At 48.7% G+C, this 21,663-nt stretch overlaps 1 protein-coding gene across 4 annotated transcripts in view; it reads left to right on the forward strand.

Annotated features, from left to right (window-relative positions):
* The window catches only part of UROC1 (urocanate hydratase 1), a 68,376-nt gene that overhangs the window by 228 nt on the left and 46,485 nt on the right, over window positions 1–21,663 (forward strand). Inside the window, exons 1-7 of one of the 4 annotated variants that reach the window (XM_037803465.1) lie at window positions 196–214; window positions 4,658–4,764; window positions 15,177–15,307; window positions 17,367–17,460; window positions 18,465–18,524; window positions 18,864–18,992; window positions 19,140–19,201. In XM_037803465.1, coding sequence (XP_037659393.1) covers window positions 15,276–15,307; window positions 17,367–17,460; window positions 18,465–18,524; window positions 18,864–18,992; window positions 19,140–19,201 — 377 coding nt within the window. In that variant the 5' untranslated portion in view covers window positions 196–214; window positions 4,658–4,764; window positions 15,177–15,275. Of the gene's footprint in view, window positions 1–195; window positions 215–4,321; window positions 4,475–4,657; window positions 4,765–5,671; window positions 6,015–15,176; window positions 15,308–17,366; window positions 17,461–18,464; window positions 18,525–18,863; window positions 18,993–19,139; window positions 19,202–21,663 lie in introns of those variants that run through there. The other 3 variants (XM_037803455.1, XM_037803445.1, XM_037803437.1) reach the window with 3 other exon arrangements.

A 21,663-nucleotide genomic window follows, 5' to 3' on the forward strand; every position in this document is an offset into this window, starting at 1 on the left:
TTCAGTGGGCTGCCTTACAAGCTAAACGGCCTAAGTAATTGAGATGAGCTAGGGTGGCTGGGGGAGTGCCCCCTATACGTGACTCCGCCAAGAACCACCCTCCCCACCCCCGCCCAGTATCAAGCTTAAATTGCCCCTTTTTCTCCCTACCCTGAGGCGCTTGCTTTCTGCCTGCATCTCCAGATCCTGCCTGAATCCTGACCCTGAGTGCCATGTAAATATTTGATTAATTGATTTATCCAATGGGGGACCACCTATTTGTGGCAGGTGACCATATTTCTGTTAGAATGGTGATATAGAAAAATTCCTTCCTGTTACATCTATTTAGGTTTTAAAAGGTCTGTGTAAGGAAGAGTATTAAGTAAATAATAGTTCCAGTGGCTTAAAGATACAGTGTTGCTACTCTGTGTCCAGGAAGCAGGGATTCCGCTAATGCCGCACCCCTACCAGGCCCCCAAGTCTTTCTTCCTCTTGCTGAGATCTGTGTTCTCTAACAAAGTTCCAGCTCCTGGTGTCTTCAGTCTAGAACTCTGCTTACTGTGCTGCCACCTGGTGGACAAAGTTGAGAATAACATCTCAGTCCATCCGTATCCTTTGGGCTTGCAAGCAACCCAGCCCCTTGGAGGCTGATGGGAGAAGGTCTTGGGTCTGGGGGTGGGAAGGTACAGATGCCTGGTCAGAGAGTGGGGGCCTCAGTAACTTCTCTGAGAAGATGCCCTCTGCATTCTTCTGTCCTCACCAGGGCTGCATTCACGGATTCATTCATTCATCCATTCATTCATTCAACACTGTGCTGAGGCTCCAGTGGAGACAACAAGGCAGAAAGGGTCTCCACCTTCATGAGTTTATATTATAGATGGAGGTGGGACATGGAAAATGAGAATAAAAATAATATCAGTTGCTAGAGGGTGCTTTGAGGAAAATAAAGCAGGATAAAGGGATGGGAGGCATGCATACTGAATATCAGGAGGTCATCAGGGGCCTTTTCTTTCCCCCAAGCCAAATCGTATCCTGCTTTATTAAAGATATGTTTCATAACAGTCATGCTATTTCAGGCAGGACACAGGCAGACAATTGTTAACAGTCTATAACAACTTCAAAAAACTACCCTAATCAGAAAGCTGCTATAAAATCCAATGAAGTCTTCATATGATGCTCTGAACAGGGACTGAGCCACATAGGATGTGGGGCTTTCTAGGCAAAGGCACAGCCATTGATCACAAAGGCCCTAGGGGGCATGTTCTAGTTATTAGTCCCAAGTAACAAATTGTCCTATAATTTAGTGGCTTAAAACAAGCATTTAAATGTGGCTCACAGTTGTGTGGCTCAGGAATTGGGGAAGGACTCTTCCTGGGGGTCTCAGGTGGTTGCAGTCAGATGTCAGCTTGGGCCACAATCATCGGGAGGTTCCACTGACCTGCACGTCCCAGCTGGCTCTGCCACATGGCGGGCAGTTGGTGCTGCCGACTGGCTGGGAGCTCAGCTGGGGCTGCAGCTTATCTGAAGTCTCAACTGGGTAGGACATCCCTGATGGCTCTGTCACACGGAAGGCAGTTGGTGCTGCTGGCTGGCTGGGAGCTCAGCTGGGCTGTGGCCTGGATACCTACGCAGAGCTCTCTCTAGCAAGGTGGCCCTGATAGTAGACTTCTCCCTTGGAGGCTGGTGCATGGCGATTTTCTGACCCAGCCCCAGAAGTTTCACAGCCACATGTTTGCTGCCTTCTGTTGGGTAAGCGTGAATCACTTGGGTTAGCCCAGATTCAAGAGGACCCCAGTCTCCCTTGGAGGAGTGTTAAAGGATTTGTGTTCGTGTTTCAAAAGACCCATAGGTGGGAATAGACTAGCGTGTTCAAGAAGCAGAAAAGAAGCTCCCAGGAGGGCAAGAAGTTGGTGGGTGAAGTTAGAGAGGTGGTCAGGGAGGTCTAGACGCTGAGAGCCTTTTAAGGACAGTGGGCAGCCATCTGTGGGTTTGAAACCGAAGAGTGCTGGGCAATGATGCCTGTGGGTGCTGCCTTGAGTGTGGGTTGGAGGGAGCGGGAGGGGGCAGGGGGCCATGTGAGAGGCTAGGGCAGTTGCTAGGAGTGAGATGATGGGGTGTGGAATCTCAGGGTCCAGGCTAAGTGCTGAAGGCAGAGGGGTCAGGGATAAGTGCTCTAGGGGAGGAATCTGGGGACCAGGAGCAGAGGGCTGGAGGAGAGGGAGGGGAGCTGGGACCAGGCTGACCCAGGAAGGTCAGCTGGAGGTGCCAGTGACCCAGCAGAAAAGAGGCCCCTGTGAGGTCTGAACTGGGGGTGCCAGGCAGGGCTGTGCTGAGGGGTGCCAGATACCAGCTGATGCCAGGAGGAGCTGCTAGGCTGGGACAGAAGTAGCCTGTTTCAGTTTGCTAAAGCAGTATAGCAGAAATGGGTTGGATTTTACAATAGGGATTTATTAACTTACAATGTCCAACTAACTCAAGGTAACAACAGAATAACAGTATGATACCTTCTCTGAAGAGAGGCTGCCAGCATCTGGGACACTCTGTCACATGGGAGGGCACATGGCTGGCGTCTGCTGGTCCTTCTCTCCTGGGTTTCATTGCTTCAGTTTCTAGCTTCTACATCTGTGGCTTTTTCTCTCAAAACTTCTGTGGGTCCTCTCTTAGCTTCTTTGGGGCTTTTCTGTGATCTCTTTGGGCTTCTTCTGTCTTTTATCTTCTCATAAAAGACTCCAGGAAAAGGATTAAAACCCACTTTGAATGGGGTGGGTCACATCTCAGTTGAAATAACCTCATCAGAGGGTCCCACCCACAATAGATCTGCAACCACAGGAATGGAGTAAAAGAACATGACCTTTTCTGGGGTACATAACAGCTCCAAACCACCATATAGCCCCTGGGGGCAATTTAGTTTCCTTGGCTGCTCAAGCAAGTACCATGCAATGGGTCAGCTTAAACAATAGGAATTTATTAGCTCGTGGTGTGGGGGCTAAAAGGAAGTCCAAATCAAGGCGTCATCAAGATGATGCTTTCTCCCCAAAGACTATGGGGTTCTGGGGCTGGCTGCTGGTGATCCTGGGTCCTGGGCTCCTCCGACGCATGGCGGCCTCTCCTGGCTTCTCCGTTCTCTTCAGGGTTCTGTTGACCTTTAGCTCTTGCTTCCTGTAGTTTTTCTCTCTCTCTGTCTCAATTTCATTCTGCTTATAAAAGCCTCCAGTATTAGGATTAAGACCCATCGTGATGGAGGTGGGCCACACCTTAACTGAAGTAACCTCACCAAAAGGTCCTACTTATGATGGGTTCACACCCACAGGAATGGATTAGGTTTAAGAACATGTTTTTCTGGGGATGCATACAGCTCCAAACCACCACAGAAACTAAGCCAGGCACCCCATGGCTGGACAGGCAGACAACATCAAGCATCAGGAGCCAAGGGAGGCTCACATCTGAGGACATGCAGAGAAAGTGGCCTGAATGCCTGCCTGTCTTTCTTTACTCCTTACTGTTTTTCAAGTCTTATCTATTTTGTTTGGCCAGTTAGTACATGCACATGGGATCAAAATTCAAACAGCACCAAAGAGTTTTACAGAGAAAAGTCTCCTTCCCTCCCCTTTCCAAGCCCCCCAATCCCACTCCCCTCCACAGTTCCCTGGGGAAATTATTCATGCATTTATTTCCATCATAACTCAAGATATGTATATTCTTTTTCTTTCCTATTCCTTTCTAAATGATGCTGTGTTCCTTACAGTATCTTACAGCATGCTGATTCTGTGCCAGGTGCTATTTTAAGCCCCTTACCTGCATTTTCTCACTTAATTCTAAGACCCACCCCCTGGGGAAACTGAGGCCCAGAGAGGTTAAGTAACTCATTCAAGGCCACACAGCAATTGAGTAGTATCACCAGGGTTTGAACCCAGAAGTCTGCCATATTTAACCACTATGAGATGTTCATTCTTTTAAATAGCTTGTACAATAAAAAGAAAATTAAACTATTTATTTTGTGACAATTGTAAATTCACATGCAGTTCTAAGTAATAATATGGATACCATGTATCCATGCCCCAGTTTTCCCCCAGTGGTAACATTTTGCAGAGTTATGGTACAATATCTCAACCAGGATATTGACCTTGATACAGTCCACCAGTCTTGTTCTGTACAATGTTTAAAAATTTTAATTGGCTTAAACATTTACAAACCAGGGGACTGCACAAAAACCGTCAGGTCGCTGGCTTCTCTTGAGCTGTGGGAAGTCAAGACCTTCCCTAGAAGCAAATCTGGAGACAAGGTTTCAAGTATAGATAGTTTATTTAGGAACTTATCCCGGAAAGCTCTGTTAGGAGAGTGGGAAGTGAGATGGGGAATGGAAAGCAGCCAGCCAAGGGTGCATTATCACCACAGTGGGTACTTGGAACTCAACAGTGTAGACCTGCTTCTCAGAGTCATCCGGGCCTGCCAAAGGGCAAGGCAGATAGATGCCTGTCTGTCGTTGGCTGACCAGGTGGGAAGCAGGGAACTGGTGATTCTCCAGCCCTCCCAGCCTGCTCCTTGGGGTAGGCAGAACAGGCTCTGGGGCACCAGAAAAAGCCCCTGAGCAGAGCAGTGCAGGCGCCAGGGGGGAGGGCAGGTGGGCACCCCAGAGCCCCCTACAAGGACTTCTCTTTATGCTTGCTCTATTCCCAAGGCCAAGAACAGCTCCACCTCGCTTGAAAGACCAAGTGAATGGATGAATGGCAGAAGGCAAAAATGCTGCATTTCTGCTTGCTCGCTCTTTGACAGAGCCTCCTACTGGTAAGGAGCAGAGATGCCCCGGCCCCCAATCCCAGCGGCCCCCACTGTGCCTGTGAGAGAGAGCAGGAGAGGCTGAGAATGGGGCCGGAGCTAGATCTTTGGGCTGAGGGTTCAAATCCTGGCTCCACCCATGACTTTGGGTGACCTTGGGCTCCCCTCACTTCTTGCAACCTCAGTTTTCTCATCTATAAAATGGAACAATGAGCTCCTAGGGCCTGGCTGCTAACGCTGCTGAGTGCGGAGAAACGGAGGGAGGCTATATGGGATATTGGTTGAATCCCATCTTTTGCACGGATGGGCCACCTCCTGGCTGGGTGAGTGAGACCTGGGCCTCAGTCTCCCCACCTTTAGCACAGGGCCAACAAGGAATACTTTCTCGCAGACTCATCAGTGGGTTTGGGAATGCTGGCCATTCCTTATGAGGGGCTGGTGAGCTGTGCCCAGAGCTTTGGGAATGGGCTGAGTTGCCCGTGCCTCAGCAGGAGCCCAAGGGAGATACATTTACTGCTGTGAGTGGGTTCTTGCTACGCCTGTCACTCAGTCCCCCTCTTCTGCAGATGGCAGGGAGGAGGGGGCCCGAGTGGCACTTCTGCTTTCTGTACAGAACCCCAGCACTCTCTCTGCTGTCATCCCACCCCTCCAGGAACTTCCTGCAGCTCACCTCCTGATCATCAAAGACCTGCACCCCAACATCACTGCCTGGGGGGCTCTCCCCCATAAGTCTGCCAGAGCAACCCCCTGTATTAGAGCCCCCCCAGCTCCCCAAAGTCACAACTTAGAAAACATGACTTAAAAGGCCAGCAGCCCCCAGAAAGGACCAAAGGACATCCCCCAAGCATCCCAGCGGGAAGGCTTGCTTTACCCTCCTTCTCTGGCCACCATCCCCCCAGCCCTGCCCTCTCCACAGCACCTGATCTCTCCCCCCAAGGTCAACACTGCAGGCCAGCCAGCCTGAGGCCAGTGACATGTGACCAGTGAATGGCCCCTTGCACTGTCCCGGAACCCAATGAGGTGCTAGAGGAGGTGGCCCTGGGGTCAGAGGTAGCAGCTCAGGCAGGCCCTGGCTGTTCAGTCTCTCCCTGACCTCCCCGTGGAGCCGGCTTCTGCCCCAACCTTCTCCAGACATGTCCAGCCTCCAGGTCCTCTGCTCTGGGTTGCCCCTGAACCCCCTTCCGGAGAACCGGGGGCGCTGGGCTGGAGTGCCCCATGCCCCAGTCAGGACCCCTGGCTTGAGCCCTGCAGAGGAGCAGGTAAGTAACTGGGCTCCATGGCTCCTGGAGCCCCTGTTCCTGGAAGGCCTCTGGGTGGTCCCCGGTGGGCATCCTCCTACTTCCTTCTGTCTCTGCAGGAGCTGCAGCCCCTGAACTCACAGGCCTCCCATCACTGGCCTCCAGGAGCTCCCCACCGGGAGGGAGGGACCCCTCAATGTCACACCCAGCATCTCTCATTGTCACCCAACAGCCTCTCTTAGGTGTGGGATTATGGTTCCCATTTACAGATGAGAACCCTGAGGTTCAAGGTCACTCAGCCATTAGTGGTGGAGCTGCAGCAGCCCCCCAATCCAGAGGAGGAGTGGGCCAGGTGTGAAGCCCCCAAACTCATTGCAGAGGGAACAGAATGTGCGCCATCCCTGGCACTCCCAGCTCAGGGCTTGCACTTTGTCTTGAATGCACATTTGACCTTTGCATTCTACTCCACAGTAGTTCCCACTCTTATTGGTTTGTAAATGACCCTTCCCCCCAGAATTCAAGTGAAAAGCACAAAGAATAGAATTCCACCACCCACAGATAAAGACTGCTGCAATTTGGCTAGCTGTACTCTTGGCTCCCCGCCCTACTCCCACCTTGTGTCCCACCCATAAAAGGCATTGCGGAGGGCAGGCGCAGCTGCAGCCACGGTGGGATGGACAGGCCTCCCACTTGCTTGTTATCTGGCCCAGCTCTCCTGGGGTCAGGGCAGTGGGTTAATGTTTTCTCCCCACTGAGTAACCTCCCTGTTCTGGGCTTTAATACCCCGACCTTCGGCCACATCCCTACCACAGCCAGACTGCCCAGTCTGAGCCCTGGCTCTGTCCCTTGCCACCTGTGCCTCTCAGTTGAATTTGCTGCTGGGTCCCTTCTGCTTGGTGCAGATGTATAACCATTTGCTCAAAGCACACAGCATCTGGGGTCAGATGCCCCAGGGCTCTGCCTTTGGATTTGGGGCAACCTGCATATCTGGGGAAGTCTGAGTTGATGAAGGGACTAAATCTTCCCTGGGATGCCAAGGTTGGCCAGCCAGAAGCTGGTCTCCAAACTGAAAGAAGCTTCCTTGTTGACTTGCTTTGAACTATTCCTCTGGCTTGTTCTTAATTTTTATTTCAATTTATTTCTTTGACTTTAGGCGTAAAATTTTAAGAGCAATTTTACAAAATAAGTCAAATAATTATAAAAGTACCCTGTAATCTTCCTCTCACCCTGACTCACCTCCCAGAATCACTCATGCCTATTTATTTGGGCACATCCATCTCCTTCCAGACACATCCTATGCACATACGAGCATGGATGCCTGCATATCCTTCTTAAAAGAACAAGCAGAAGCCTTTGGAGTCACTCCATCCATTCTTAGAATGTTGCATCATATTTCATTATCTAGATACACTAAAATGTGCCTAATGCTTTGCTGTTCTTGAAATAGATTCCTTGGTTTAAATATAGAGTATGGTCTGTCTATAACATGCAGTCAGTGTATTCCCAGCATGAACACAATACAACTTTTACGTGCAGAAGAAAAGTTTAGCCGTATGATGTAAGGGGTTCCTCTATTAGAAGAGTCTTTGGAATCCCCCTCCCCCGCCATGCAATTTCTCTTAGCTGCCTTTTCCCCAAATCCTACCCCACCCTCAAGGGCTGTGCTGAGATACCGGTTCCAAAGACTTCCAACTTCTGCCTGTATTCCATTGTTTCTGCCACACCACCCCAAGCTTCCTGAGGATGTAGCTTTGTGGGATTCATTTCTGGGTCTCCAGGGACACTGGTGGATGCTTGTTGAGTGAATGGACATGAGCATATGCTCAGTGCCCAAACCAACATCCTATAAGGGCAGGAGAAATCTGGGAAGACTTCTTGGAGGAGGTGATCTTGGAAAGCATGGGCAAAGTTTTGAAGCTGGGAAATCAGAGAAAGAAGGTCAACTGGAGACAGGGGGAGTTAGAAATGGGCCAATGCAAAGTATTTTTTTGGGTACAGAGCTTAAAGGGCCAGGCCTGGCCTGATTACAGAGGACCCTGAATGTCATGGACATATTCAGATGAGTAATGGAGAGCCCATGAAGGTTTTGGAAGAGGGGCATAACCTGCTGCTTAAGAATACTCCCCTAGAGAACAGAGAGGCTCCTGTAGAAAAGACCCCAGAGGAGGTAGGGTGGGCAGAGGTCCTGATGGAAGAAAGATTTGCAGCATGGAGAGCATGTGTGTGGGTGGTGATGATTTTGATAGCTGCCACTCAAACAGTACATACTAGTCTAAGTGTGTTCATCCATTTAGTCCCCAGGACTACCCTATAAGGTAGGTACTATTATACTCATTTTATAACCATGAAGGCATTTCGTGAATCAGCCATCTTATCCTTTGGTTTATGTTTGTCATATTTTTCCCTCTCTCTATTAATATCCTTTATTGTACCGATACCGAATCTCTTTAGTACTGAACCTTTCTCCAAGTCTCTCTGTCCTGTCTTTGTTTCTCTGTCTGTAGGGCTCCCTTTAGTATCTCCAGTAGGGCAGGTCTCTTGTTAGCAAATTCTCTCAGCATTTGTTTGTCTGTGAAAAATTTAAGCTCTCCCTCAAATTTGAAGGAGAGCTTTGCTGGATAAAGTATTCTTGGCTGGAAATTTTTCTCACTCAGAATTTTAAATATATCGTGCCACTGCCTTCTTGCCTCCATGGTGGCTGCTGAGTAGTCACTACTTAGTCTTATGCTGTTTCCTTTGTATGTGGTGAATTGCTTTTCTCTTGCTGCTTTCAGAACTTGCTCCTTCTCTTCTGTGTTTGACAGTGTGATCAGTATATGTCTCGGAGTGGGTTTATTTGGATTTATTCTATTTGGAGTTCGCTGGGCATTTATGATTTGTGTATTTATGTTGTTTAGAAGATTTGGGAAGTTTTCCCCAACAATTTCTTTGAATACTCTTCCTAGACCTTTACCCCTTTCTTCCCCTTCTGGGACACCAATGAGTCTTATATTCAGACGTTTCATATTATCTATCATATCCCTGAGGTCCATTTCGATTTTTTCAATTTTTTCCCCCATTCTTTCTTTTATGCTTTCATTTTCCATTCTGTCATCTTCCAGGTCACTGATTCGTTGTTCAACTTCCTCTAGTCTTGTACTATGAGTGTCCAGAATCTTTTTAATTTGGTCAACAGTTTCTTTAATTTCCATAAGATCATCCATTTTTTTATTTAGTCTTGCAATGTCTTCTTTATGCTCTTCTAGGGTCTTCTTGATTTCCTTTGTCTCCCGTACTATGGTCTCATTGTTCATCTTTAGTTCTTTGAGTAGCTGCTCTAGGTGCTGTGTCTCTTCGGATCTTTTGATTTGGGTGCTTGGGCTTGGGTAATCCATATCGTCTGGTTTTTTCATATGCTTTATAATTTTCTGTTGTTTTTGGCCTCTTGGCATTTGCTGAACTTGATAGGGTTCTTTTAGGATGTGTAGACCAATTGAAGTCCTTATCTCTAATTTATCAGATCTACAGCTTCGTGGAGTACACTTTCTCTAACTAACCAGCAAGTGGCGTCCACGAGCCACCTGTTCTCCACAGGCCAGTTCTCCCCTGCTTAGCCTTTTTGGTGAATGGGGGAGTGAGTCTTGTGGGGTCCAATTGGTGTACCAAGCTTGCGTGTGTAGTTGGTGTTGCCTGCCCTGTATATGGGGTGTGTTTCTGGGCAGTCGGGGAGGGGGGGTGGCCCTAACAATCCAATCTCCCTGGTGATCCTAGAGTTTTAAAGCTGCTGCAATAGTCTAATCCTTCAGTTCAGTCCTGCCACAGTTTGTCTCTGGTATCAAGTCCTTGGTATTGGCGTATGGTTCCTGAGACTTGCAAGTGGGCCCCTCTTCCAGGCTGTGCACCCCGGGTCCTCTGTTGAGGGATGACTGTGCTATGTCACAGGTGAGTGCCGTCCCCTCAGGGCAGTTCTGGGCTGCTGGGCTGTGTAGGGAGGCTCCCAGTCTGCTGAAATGATGGCTGAATGGGGCTTTGTTAATTCACACTGCTCCACCTTCCCAACTCTGGGACAATCAGCTGAGGTTGCAGGGAAGGCTAATGTCCACACCCAGTTTTGTGGTGTGTGCCTGTTATTTGAAGCACTTCCGTCACACTGGGTTGTCTGGGGCAGCTCTGGGCTATGGGGCTGGCGATGGGCAGGAGTGTTTCCTGTCCACCAGGATGATGGCTGTGAGCGGACACCCCCCTTTTCTTGGGAAGTTGTGGTGTTTAGTGAATTTTCTCAGCCACTGGATTATTGCCTTTTGTCTCAGAGCTCTCTTAGTTTTGCACTTGAGTTGACCTGCCCAAATTGCAAGTCTTTGAAGCTTTCTGTATTGGGCTTCTTAGAGTAATTGTTTTAGAAAAAGAAAAAAGGATTAAAAAAAAAAAAAAGGGCCCTCCTTAGAGATCTAATGGGTTATTGAAATGCTAAGAGACAAAGCAACCAGGGCCATTAAGGAAAGGTCCACAGGGCAGAGAAATCAGCTTTTCTTCGGGATTTGCATATGCGCCTCGGGGCCTGAGCTGTGCCCTTCCCCTTTCTATGTTCACCAGAACTCCAAAAATCCTCCGCTTTTATTTTGGAGTTTTTCGTGTTGTTTTTTTTCTATGCCTGTCTCCTCTCTGCTGGGCTGGCTGCTCACAGATTCTCTGGTGTCTGGTCTCAGTCTATCTATGGTTGGAGTTTGGATCAGTAGAATGAGTTTCTGATAAGGGCTGCCACTGCAGTTCTCCCTTCTCCTTCCCGGAGCTGACAGCCCCTCCTCCCACGGGACTGAGCCTGGCAGGGAGGGGCACGGGTCCCCTGGCCGCAAAAACTTACAGATTTCGCTGATCTCAGCAGTTTGACGTTTTCATGAGTGTTGTATGAAGTATGCCCAAAGTCAGATTGCTCTGTGGTGTCCAGTCCACGCAGTTCCTGGCTTTCTGCCTACTTTCCTGGAGGAGTAACTAAAACATACAGCTCACCAGTCCGCCATCTTGCCCCGCCTCCTATTATACTCATTTTATAGAGGAGGAAATTGAAGCTCAGAGAGATGAAGTATGTACAAGCTACATAGCAGACACTGTGGCATGGACTGTGATATGGAGACAGATCCAAAGTGCTTGTGTAGTTGCCTCTGATTAGCATGTTAGCTGACCTCTCCCTGTGGTTGCTGAAGCATTTTAAAGTAAACCAAACACAGCCCAGCAAAGAAGCTGCAAAGGCAGGACTTGGTGACCATTTGGAGAAGGGGTCTGGGAAGAATCAAGAAATACCTTCCAAGTTCTGGCTTGGCGGTCTTTAAAAGAATAGGTGGGGAAGAAGGCCTGGCCTGGCTTTTCTTGACCATCTGCTGTGTGTAGGCAGCTGGCATCATTTTATTCAGTCTTTCTAACCACTCTCCCGAGTAAGTGATGCTGAGCCATGCTGAAGCTGAGACTGGGGGTGTGATCTGTCTACACACAGCCAGAAGATGGTAGAGCCAGAAGGCAGCATTGGCTCTGCCCACTGTTCCTTGCTCATCAGGAAGCGGCCAAACCCACCATGCCACCCAGCGTGTGTACCGCTGAGCACGGGATGCGGTTCCTGGGTCCTTACTCTGGTCTGATAATCCTGCTCTGTGCGGAAGGGGCTCCTGCAGGGTCCCACAGAGCTGCCCCCCCTCCCACCCCACGGTGGCCTGCTGTGGGACTCCAGGCAAGCCACACAAACTCTCTGAGCACTATAGTCTCATCTTAATGATGCAAACTGCTCCTCTCCCCCACCTCCTGTCAGAGACCTAGATTATTAAATCCAAGCTAGCAAACAGCTTTTGCATTGTGTTCAGGATGTGGGGAGAATCTCCTTCATTTTTCTGGTATGAGTGCATTCTTTTTTAGAACAAATTGAGCTTCTTGGAGCCTTGAAAACATTCCACCTTTTAGAATGGCTGAGTCATTTCCGTCAACGGACACAGTTTAAAAATTGTTAACTTTCACACTAACCATCTTTCCCCTTTTTTTTTTGTTTGAGTTACATAATTCCTGAACAACCTTTCGCAAGCCCTTGACACAGTTGAGTTGTGAACCCTGCTTCCTTGTCTAGCACATTAGTCTTGAACGTCAAGTCTAGCAGCATTCACGAAACGTCACCGTGGCTAAGAACAGGGAGTACAGTGGTTTGCAAACTGCCACTGCCAGCCCCTAGTGGATTGTGTAATTGGTTTAGGAGGTTGCAACAGGTGTTTTTTAGATGTGGAGATAAAAGAAGCTAGAAGAGATGGTATATTTCAGAGTGCTTGCAGTGAAAGTTTAAGTCTTGTTCTGCAGAGTCTGTGTTTGTGTGTGTACTGGGGTCCTGGGCAGGGAGAGGTATTGCTTGGTGTGGCTCACCAACAAAAAAGTTAAAAAATCCATATATGTATATCTCAATATGTTCAGTCTTGCTGCAAGTACCGATTAGAAGATTTATACCATTACAAACCTTTTTGCATTGAAGTGTTTCACACACACGTGGAAACCAGCCCAAATCTCAAGTGCACAGATATGCCCTTCAGAGAGTGCACACATAGAAGGGAAAGAGCATGACCAGCACCCCAAGGCGCCCTGGTCAGTGACTCCTATTCCTGACTTCTAAATCACCTGCCCTAGCTGTGCCTGCTCTTGAACTTCATAGAAATGGAATGATTCAGTATGTTCTGTCTTGTGTCTGGTTTTGGCAAGACCTGTTGTTCTGGTTTGCTAATGCTGCCGAGATGCAAAACACCAGAAATGGATTGGCTTTTATAAAGGGGGCTTATTTGGTTACACAGTTACAGTCTTAAGGCATAAAGTGTCCAAGGTAAGGCATCAACAACAGGGTACCTTCACTGGAGGATGGCCAGTGGTGTCCGGAAAACCTCTGTTAGCTGGGGAGGCATGTGGCTGGTGTCTGCTTGCTCCCTGGTTGCGTTTCAAAATGGGTTCTCCAAAATTGCTCTGGGGATGTTTTGTCTTCTCTTAGCGGCAGCTAAATGTCACGCTCAGTTGCTCTGAGGTTCTTCTGTCTGTGAATTCCTTTATAGGACTCCAATGATCAAATTAACACCTACCCTGAATGGGTGGGGTAACACCTCCATGGAAATTATCCAATCAAAGGTCTTGCCCACAGTTGATTGAGTCACATCTCCATGGAAACACTCAGTCAATAGAGTCCAACCTAATCAACACTAATACGTCCACCCCCACAAGATTGCATTAAAGAATATGGTTTTCTCTGGGGGACATAATATATGTATAAACCAGCACACTCAACCTGCTGCTACTGGAAGGTGTGGCTATTTCCTCCCCATCCTTGTCATGCAGCAGTTCTCAAAGAGTGGCCCTGTGGCCAGCAGCTGTGTTGGCATCACCTGGGAACTTGTCCAAAATGCACATTCTCAACCCCGGTTCAGACCAGAGACTCTAGTCCTCTGGATTTTAACAAGCCCTCCCAGCCATGCTGAGGTCTGTCTGAGTTTGAGAACCCCTGGCCACCATTTGTAAGGAAGGAACTCATCCTTCTGATCAAGTTTTTTTTCCAAGAAAGAAGGAATTGTGTGCATTTTTTTCTGGGGGGCTGTTGTGTGAAAGTTAAATGAGAGAGCGGCTCTGATGACCTGTTTCCAATGTCCATATTGCTCTGAGCTTGCTTTCTGGTCTCCTTCTTGCTTGTTGCTCTCTTCCAAATGCCTGTTTCCTGTTGCCACCTTCATTTGCTCACCTGGTGCTGCAAGCTGGCTGTCACTGCCTCCAGGGATGCTAACACCCTTGGGGAGGCTGGGGGTGACCCCTTGTCACTCTGTCCTGGAGCAACTCCACCCAGGGACATTAGACTGACCAGCTGTCATGGCTGGGTGGCCACTTCTCTGTCTCCCTGTCAGCACCTCTGCCCCTGCCCACCCCCTTCCCAAAGGTGGGGTTCCTCAGGGCTCAGCCCTACACCCTTGTCCCTTTTCCCATCCCCCCTGCCTTCCAGTATCTGCAGCCGGGACCCTTGGCTTTTCCAAGCCTCACAACAGCTTGCCCCTCAATATACATTTGTTGAATGAATGAATTAATGAATGGGAGAGAGAGTGAATAAATCCACCACACCCAGCTCTTCATTTCCCCTCAACCCCAAAGCAGCTTGCCCTCCTGGGTTCTCTGGTTGAATAAATGGCCCCAACGTCTTCCCGAAACTGGGCGTCCCCTGGGCCTCTCTCCCACCTCCTCTCTCCTCACTCCTAGGCTCTGTTGTGATGTGGGAAGGAAGACTGCAGGGGAGGGGCCAGCCAGGGCTCCTGCCCTCCTGGAACTTAGAGAGACAACAATATAACACAGTGTCAGGCCGTCAACAGCTCTGAATGGAAACCAAACTGCCACGGCTTTAGAAGGGGAGGCCAGAGGGGGGATTTTGGGGAATGAGGGGAAGGGCCCCCCCTCACCCCAAAGTGAAGGCAGGGTAGAAGAGGGTGCTTTAGTTGGAGGGAAGGTAAGCACACAGGCCCTGAGGCAGGGCCAGCCTTGGCATGTTCTAGGAACGTCAAGGATGTCTGGACAAGAGTGAGTTTGGGTTATTTATCTGAGTTGGAAAAGAAGCCCTTGGAAAGGTTTGTTCTTCCTTTGGCCTCCCATCTCCAGCCTCAGCCTCTACCTGGGCCTCCCCACATCTGGTAGGCTCTGACTCCCAGAGATGCAAGTGTGCTTTTGTGCATGGCCCAAGGCTACCCAGCTGAAAATGCAGCCTGTGCTCCACTCACAAAGTAGAGTTCCTGGAGAAGGGGATGCTTTTCTGTATTTGCACAAAGGTTCTATATGGGCTTACAGCAATTTTGTTCTCTTTCACCTTGAGTCTGCAGCCCAGGGGTCTCCATGGTAGCCTCAGGGTGGTCCTCTTTTTGGCCCTTGGCTGGGGTCAAGCAGCTTAGTCCCTGGGACAGAAGATTGGATCCATGATGAGCAAAGAAGAGGGATAGACCAGGTCTTCATCACAGTGTGTGTGATGGTAGTGGGACTCAATCAGGGAAGGCTTCCTGTAGGTGGTGACATTGTAGATGGGCCTGGAATGAGAACTATGGTGTCTGAGTGGAGCAGAGGCAAATCCTGGTGGGGAAAGAAGACGGACCATCATGTAGGCTCAGGGTGCTTGGCCTGGATTCCCCCCACTCCCTGGCCCCCCGCTGCCTTTCCCCTTTTCCTCCCCAGCTGGCACTGAGGAATGCTCTGCGCTACTTCCCCCCGGACATCCAGGAGCTGCTGGCCCCTGAGTTTGCCCAGGAGCTGCATCTGTATGGGCACATCTACATGTACCGGTTTTGCCCCAGCATTGAGATGAGGTGAGTGCCAGTGGGCACAGCTCCAAAGGGGACCCAGAGACCCCAAAATGTTAGGGCTGGGAAACTCCTGGGAGAGACTACTCTGGAGGCCAGGAACCCCTGAGGGTCAGCAGTGAGGGGGCAAATCTGGGAGGAACACAGAGATGGTATCCTGAGTAGATGCTGAGAGAGGGGTGGCGGGTTGCCATCCCCAGGGTCCGGAGCCAAGGGCTGGCTGTGGTCCCCCAGCCTGGCCAGAGGTTGGGGAGGACACTTTATCAGACAGTTCTCTCTGGCCTGGCTTACTTGTCCCAGCAATTGTGAAGCCAAGTTGCATACAAATTTCACTTTCAAGCACCAATATTTTGTACTTCTGCAAGAGGGAGAGAAGAGCACACAAGGGCCTCTGTCAGTGCCTGCAAATATCTTCCCTGGTTCTCAAACCATGGCAGCTGCTGGAGGCCTTGTTAAAACCCAGGTTATGAGTCCCACCCCCAGATTTCTGGTTCAGTAGTTCCAGGGAGCGAGGGCTGGAGAATCCATGTTTCTAATAGCTCTCAGATGCCACTGCTGGTCCACAACCACACTTTGAGAACCAATGCTTTTGAATATGTCAGAAGACTGGACTTGTTTTGAATCCCAGAGAACATCATCCTCTCTGTAATGTGGGATCCGTATCCCTTATCCATGTCTGAACCTCTTGATCTGTCCCCTGCTTTAATATTGGTGCCTGTCTCGGTTTACCAGGGCTGCTATGGCAAATAGCACATACTGGTTGGCTTAAACAGGGGGAATTTATTGGTTCACAGTTTGGAGGCTAGAAGTCCAATGTTTTGGTTTGCTAAAGCTGATGAAAAGCAATATTTCAGAAATGGGTTGGTTTTTAAAATAGAGATGCATTATCTTACAAGTTTACAGTTCTAAGGCTGTGAAAATGTCCAAATTAAGGCATCAACAGGACGATACCTTCTCCCTGAAGAAAGGCCGCTGGCGATCTGGGCTCCTCTGTCACATGGCCGGGCACACGGCCAGTGTCTGCTGGTCCTTCTCTCCTGGATTTCATTGCTCTCAGCTTCTGGCTGCTTCTCTCCCAGCTACTCTGGGGCTTTTTCCTGTGAGCTTCTCTATGTGTTTTATCCTCTTATAAAGGACTCCAGTAAGAGGATTAAGACCCACCTGGGGCAGGCCTAAACTGAATAACCTAATCAAAAGTTCCCACCCACAATAGGTCTACACCCATAGGAATGGATCAGCTTTAAGAAGATGACCTTTTCTGGGGTATAGACAACTTCAAACCATCACATGCAACATCAAGGTCTCCACAGGCTTTGCCTTCTCCCCAAGTCTGTAGTGTTCTGGTGCTGGTTGCCACCATCCTGGGGGTTCCTTGGCTTGTAGATGCATTTCTACCCCTCATCGCACGGCAAGCCCTCTCTCCTTCCCTGGCTCCCCCTACCTCTGGCTTCCACGACTGTGTCCAATTTCCTTTGGTTAAAAGGCCTCCAGTCAAACCCTGATTTGGTTTGGCCTCAAATAAAAAGGCTCTTTGAAGAGCCTGTTCACATATGAGTCCACACTTTAATCATAGCATCTTCAAATGTCCTATTTATGAATGGGGTCACCCCCATGTCTTTATGGGAACGTGATTCAACCCCCAATAGCACCTCAGAAGTTTTCATTGAATGAATGAAAGAATAGATGAGTCAACTCCATCCAGAGTTTCTAAAGGCTTCCACATAGGAGATGTCAGCCCTGCTTCAAAATCAACCTCTTCACAGTGGGAACCAGCCAAGTGGAGAGGGAGAGGCGGCCCGGGAGGTACTGGGGTGCCCATCCTGGACATGTGGGAGCACAGAGAGACAACCTGAGCCCCAGAGGGAGGGTGGCCTCGGTGGTCCTGGAACTCCCTCCGGGTCTGAGGTCTGAAGTGAATTCTGCAGGATGCCAGGTAGGACCATCCACACCTGTGCATCCAGATGCTAAGCTGGGGCCAGAAGGGATGGCGAACCTTTGGGTAGGATGGGATGCCCGGTTGTTGCTTTCCCATGATCAGGCCCAGCAGCTGGACTTCTCCTTTCAGGGCCTACCCGATCGAGCAGTACCCCTGCCAGACCCAAGCAGCTGCCGCCATTATGCACATGATCATGAACAACCTGAATCCTGCCGTGGCCCAGGTAACAGCTGGCAGAACCGAGATGCTGTGTCCCAGGGGCAGCACCTCATCCAGCACTGCCCAAAAGAAATACCATGGAAGGCATGCATGCTGATCCTTCACTTTTCATTGTGAAATATTTATAGAGTCCCAAGAAATTGTGGATGTGGTACAGAGGGATCCCTTTCATCCACTATCCCCCAGTGTTTCCACCTTCCGTAACTTTAATACAACATCAAAACCAGAGAACTGACTTCGGTGCCATACGGACACACACATACGTTTGCAATTTTCAAATAGCCATGTGGAAAAGTCTAAAGCAATGGGCAAAAGTTGTCTTAGCATAACCAAAATACTGTCATTTTAACCCACACACTCAGAAAGATTATTATTGAGGTGTGCTACATTCTTGTTTTTTTTTCATGCACAGTCTTAGAAACCTGGGGGTGCATTTTATGGTATAATGCACCTTGGTTTGGATGAACCCTGTTTCAAGAGCTCAATGGCTGCTTGTGCCCAGTGGCCACCATAGAGGACAGTGTAGTTCTGACCACATGAGCCTGGCATGGGGCATCCTATGCAAGTTAAATCCCTGTATTTGAGGAAGGATAACTATTTGGTGGGGAGGGGGTGAGCCCCCCACCTCATTCCTTGAGGGTGACCTGTTCATTGATTTTGAGGACTTTACCCAAGGGTGAGAACTTCTGCAGCTCCAACTCTGGCCCTAGCCCCTCATCTCAGACTGATAACCCTGACTTTGCCTCCAGGCTGAGTCCCCAGTGACCGCCGACCTAGCTCTAACCCTAAGCCCAAGCTGAGCCCTTCCCCAGGTTCAGGCAGGGTCAGTGCTTTTGCAAACACCTGTCCCTGGGTATCCCCTGTTGGTTCCTTCCCTGCCTCACCCATCCACTCCTGACTCATGGAGCCCCTTTCCCCATGGAGCCCAGCCTGGGGTAAGGGTGGTAGGGCTCTTCCCCTTCCCTTCCCTGGCCACCATCTCTCAGGTGACACCTGTACTTTCTCCAGTTTCCTCAGGAGCTGGTAACCTACGGAGGAAATGGGCAGGTGTTCAGCAACTGGGCTCAGGTATGGTGGGCTGAGTGAACCTGACCCCCACCCCCACCAGCCTTACCCCTCTTCATATCCTCTGGCCTGGAAGGAGCTTACAAGCATGGCTTTACAATTCAGGTCTCTGCCTCCCTAATGCCTGAAATTCCACCATTAGAGATTACATTCAAGGTTACAAGAATGGCCCGGAGTGGCCTTGTGGGCAGCACCAGGGGCTACTGGAATGTCCTTGGAGAACTGGAGGGGCGAAGGCATTGGGAGGGCCTGCTAGGAGATCTGTGAACCTGGGAGGAGCCTGGGGAAACCTGGGGAGGGGCCCCCACTTACGAAACACTATTCTTTCATCTCCCCCTCTAGTTCTGGTTGGTCATGTCCTACCTGTCGCAGATGACGGAGGAGCAGACCTTGGTCATGTACAGTGGACATCCGCTTGGTCTCTTCCCCAGCAGCCCCAGCGCCCCGCGGTTGGTCATCACCAATGGAATGGTGGGTCCCGGGGCCCACTGGGGTGAGCCTGGGGAGCACGGAGGCGCTCCAGCAGGGGATGGATCCCCTACCCTGCTGTCCCCTGAGGTTGGTTTTGGAGGCCATCATGCTTCTGCTCCCAGCCCTTAGCCCTGGTCTCTTCTCCAGGTCATTCCCAACTACTCCTCCAGGACAGAGTATGAGAAGCTCTTCGCCTTGGGGGTCACAATGTAAGTTGCTATTTCCTTTTATATTCTAGCATTTCCCTCCCTTCATTACATTTCATTATAAGAATGATGTGGCAACTTTAAATATGATTTTGAAGAACACTCACAATTGTATCGCTGCAGCTTAATTTTATGCTTTTGAGTTCCCTAGTACTTTCTTCTTTTTTTTTTTTTTAACTTTGATAATTCAGTGTAGGTTAGCACAATAACATTTTATTGACCAGAAATCTAGGCGTAAAGGAACAATCGACTAAACCGGAGAGTGGGGAGACATGTATAAAACCGGGATATATGTCAGATGGTTCAGTTGCAGGCTGAGATTCATTTTGGATGTCAATCCATTTATTGATTGCCTGCTCTTCTGAAGCTGCCTTAGAGCTCTGGCAATTCTCTAATAATTTTTATTTATACATATGTATATACACATATGTATGTATATGTATATATATATATGTGCGTGTATATATATATGCATGCCTACCATTTTTACGTGCTTGTAAGCAAGTAAATATACAATTTTGGATTCTGCTCCCCACCCCAACATTTTATTGTTAACATTTTCAATCATACAAAAAACAGAGAGAGCTTTCAGTGATTACCTGCATCCTCCCCACCAAACTTCTTTGATTGACATGCTCCTGTATTTGTTTTATCACTTATCTATCCATCTACCTGCCCCTCCACCCATCCACCCATCTGGCTTGTTTTTTGATGCATTTCGAAGTCAGTTGCAAATGCTTTTGACTAGAATTTGATTTTTTCTTAGTGTTTTTTTCTTTTGAGGTAAAATTGACATGTAGTGTAATGAAACCCACAAATCCTGCTTGTAGCATTCATGAGTATTGACAAACGCATACACGTCTGTAACTCAAACCCCAAGACACAGAACACTACCATTGCCCCCAGAAAGTTCCCTTGTGTCCCTTTCCAGTCTAATATAGATTTTTATTTGTTGTAAAATTAATCCATGCTCCAATTGGGAGATATTTTCTCAAGCGCTATAAAAGGAGTTACAAAGAACAGAAAATCCCTCTCCTGCCCCAGACTCCCACTATCAATAATGGTTTCTCCCTTGCCCTTCCAGACATTTTTTATGCATGTGGGCTTACGGGGTTAAACTGTGATTAAAAGCTCTTCTGTACCTTGTCTTCCCACTTTAGCTTGGAGATTGTTCCATTTCAGGAAGCTTGGGCCTTATTTATTCTTGTTTGACTGGCAGAATGTTCCATCACACCATGATTTACTTAAACCACTCACCTACTGATGGCTATCTGGGTTGTTTCCAGTTCTTTGTGATTACACAGAGATGCTGCAGTGAAGGTTCTAATTCATACGGCTTCACAGATCTCTGGGAGTGTAATTCTAGGATAATAACCATTGCCTGGTTTCTGCCCCAGAGCGCACAGGCCCAAGTATCCAAGGAGGGAGATAGGATGTTGTTCACTGCAGTGGGGTTCACATGGAGAGAAATCAGAGTCACCCTGATAACTGAAAGAGGAGTGGATGGTATCCGGGTCTTTTGAGGCCAGAGACTGTGTAGTGAAAGACAACATTTGCATGTTCTGACGTGCAAAGGTCCCACAGCTGTTATGTTCAGAGGGGAAAAAACAAGCTGCAGAAGCAATACCTATGGAATGAGGCCATTTATGTAAAACACGATAATAATAATTAATGATAATAGCAATAACTCCTCACACAAACAAGACTCTAAGATCCATTCATTGAGATACAATTTACGTATACTCAGGTGCACAAATCTGAAGTGTACAGCTCCGTGAATTCTGATGATGGACAAAAATCCTGCAATTACCTGTTCAATCAAGTGCACACTCTGAGCCCCAGTCCCACCTCCCTGCAGGCTCCCATGTCCCCTTCCCTCCATTAGACAGACTCCCCCAAATGAAGTTTATGTGAATGTTCTGAGAATGGAATCACCTGGTACATTCTTCAACTTCTTCACTCATCTGTGTCACCTGTAGCAGGAGGTGCTTCTTTTTCACTGCTGTGCAGTATTCCACTATGGTCCCATACCACAATGTGCATATTCTTTCCCCTCTTGATGGAGATTTGAATTGTTTCAGTGTCTGAACATGGTGGGGAAAGTTGCTTGAAACATTCTTGCACATCTTCACATGGGTATAAGCATGGAAAGTGGAATTACTGGGTCATGGCACTTATGCATGTTCAGCTTTAGTAGATGTGACTGCCTTAGGTTGTCAGAGCTGCTGTGACAAATACAGCATGGTGGGTTGGCTTAAACAGCAAGCATATATTGTCTTTCGGGGTTGATGGCTAGAAGTCCAGCATTGAGATGCCGGCAAGGCCACGCTTTCTTCTGGGGTTGGCAGCATCTTGGCGAAGACGGTCCTCTGTCACTTGGCCATTTCTCTTTCTCTCCTCTTTGGCTTCTTCTGACTTTTGGTTTCTTATGACTTTGGGCTCTGTTTCAGGTTGCTGAAGCTGCT

Source organism: Choloepus didactylus, chromosome 1 (genome assembly GCF_015220235.1).
Source record: "Choloepus didactylus isolate mChoDid1 chromosome 1, mChoDid1.pri, whole genome shotgun sequence".
NCBI lineage: Eukaryota > Metazoa > Chordata > Mammalia > Pilosa > Megalonychidae > Choloepus > Choloepus didactylus.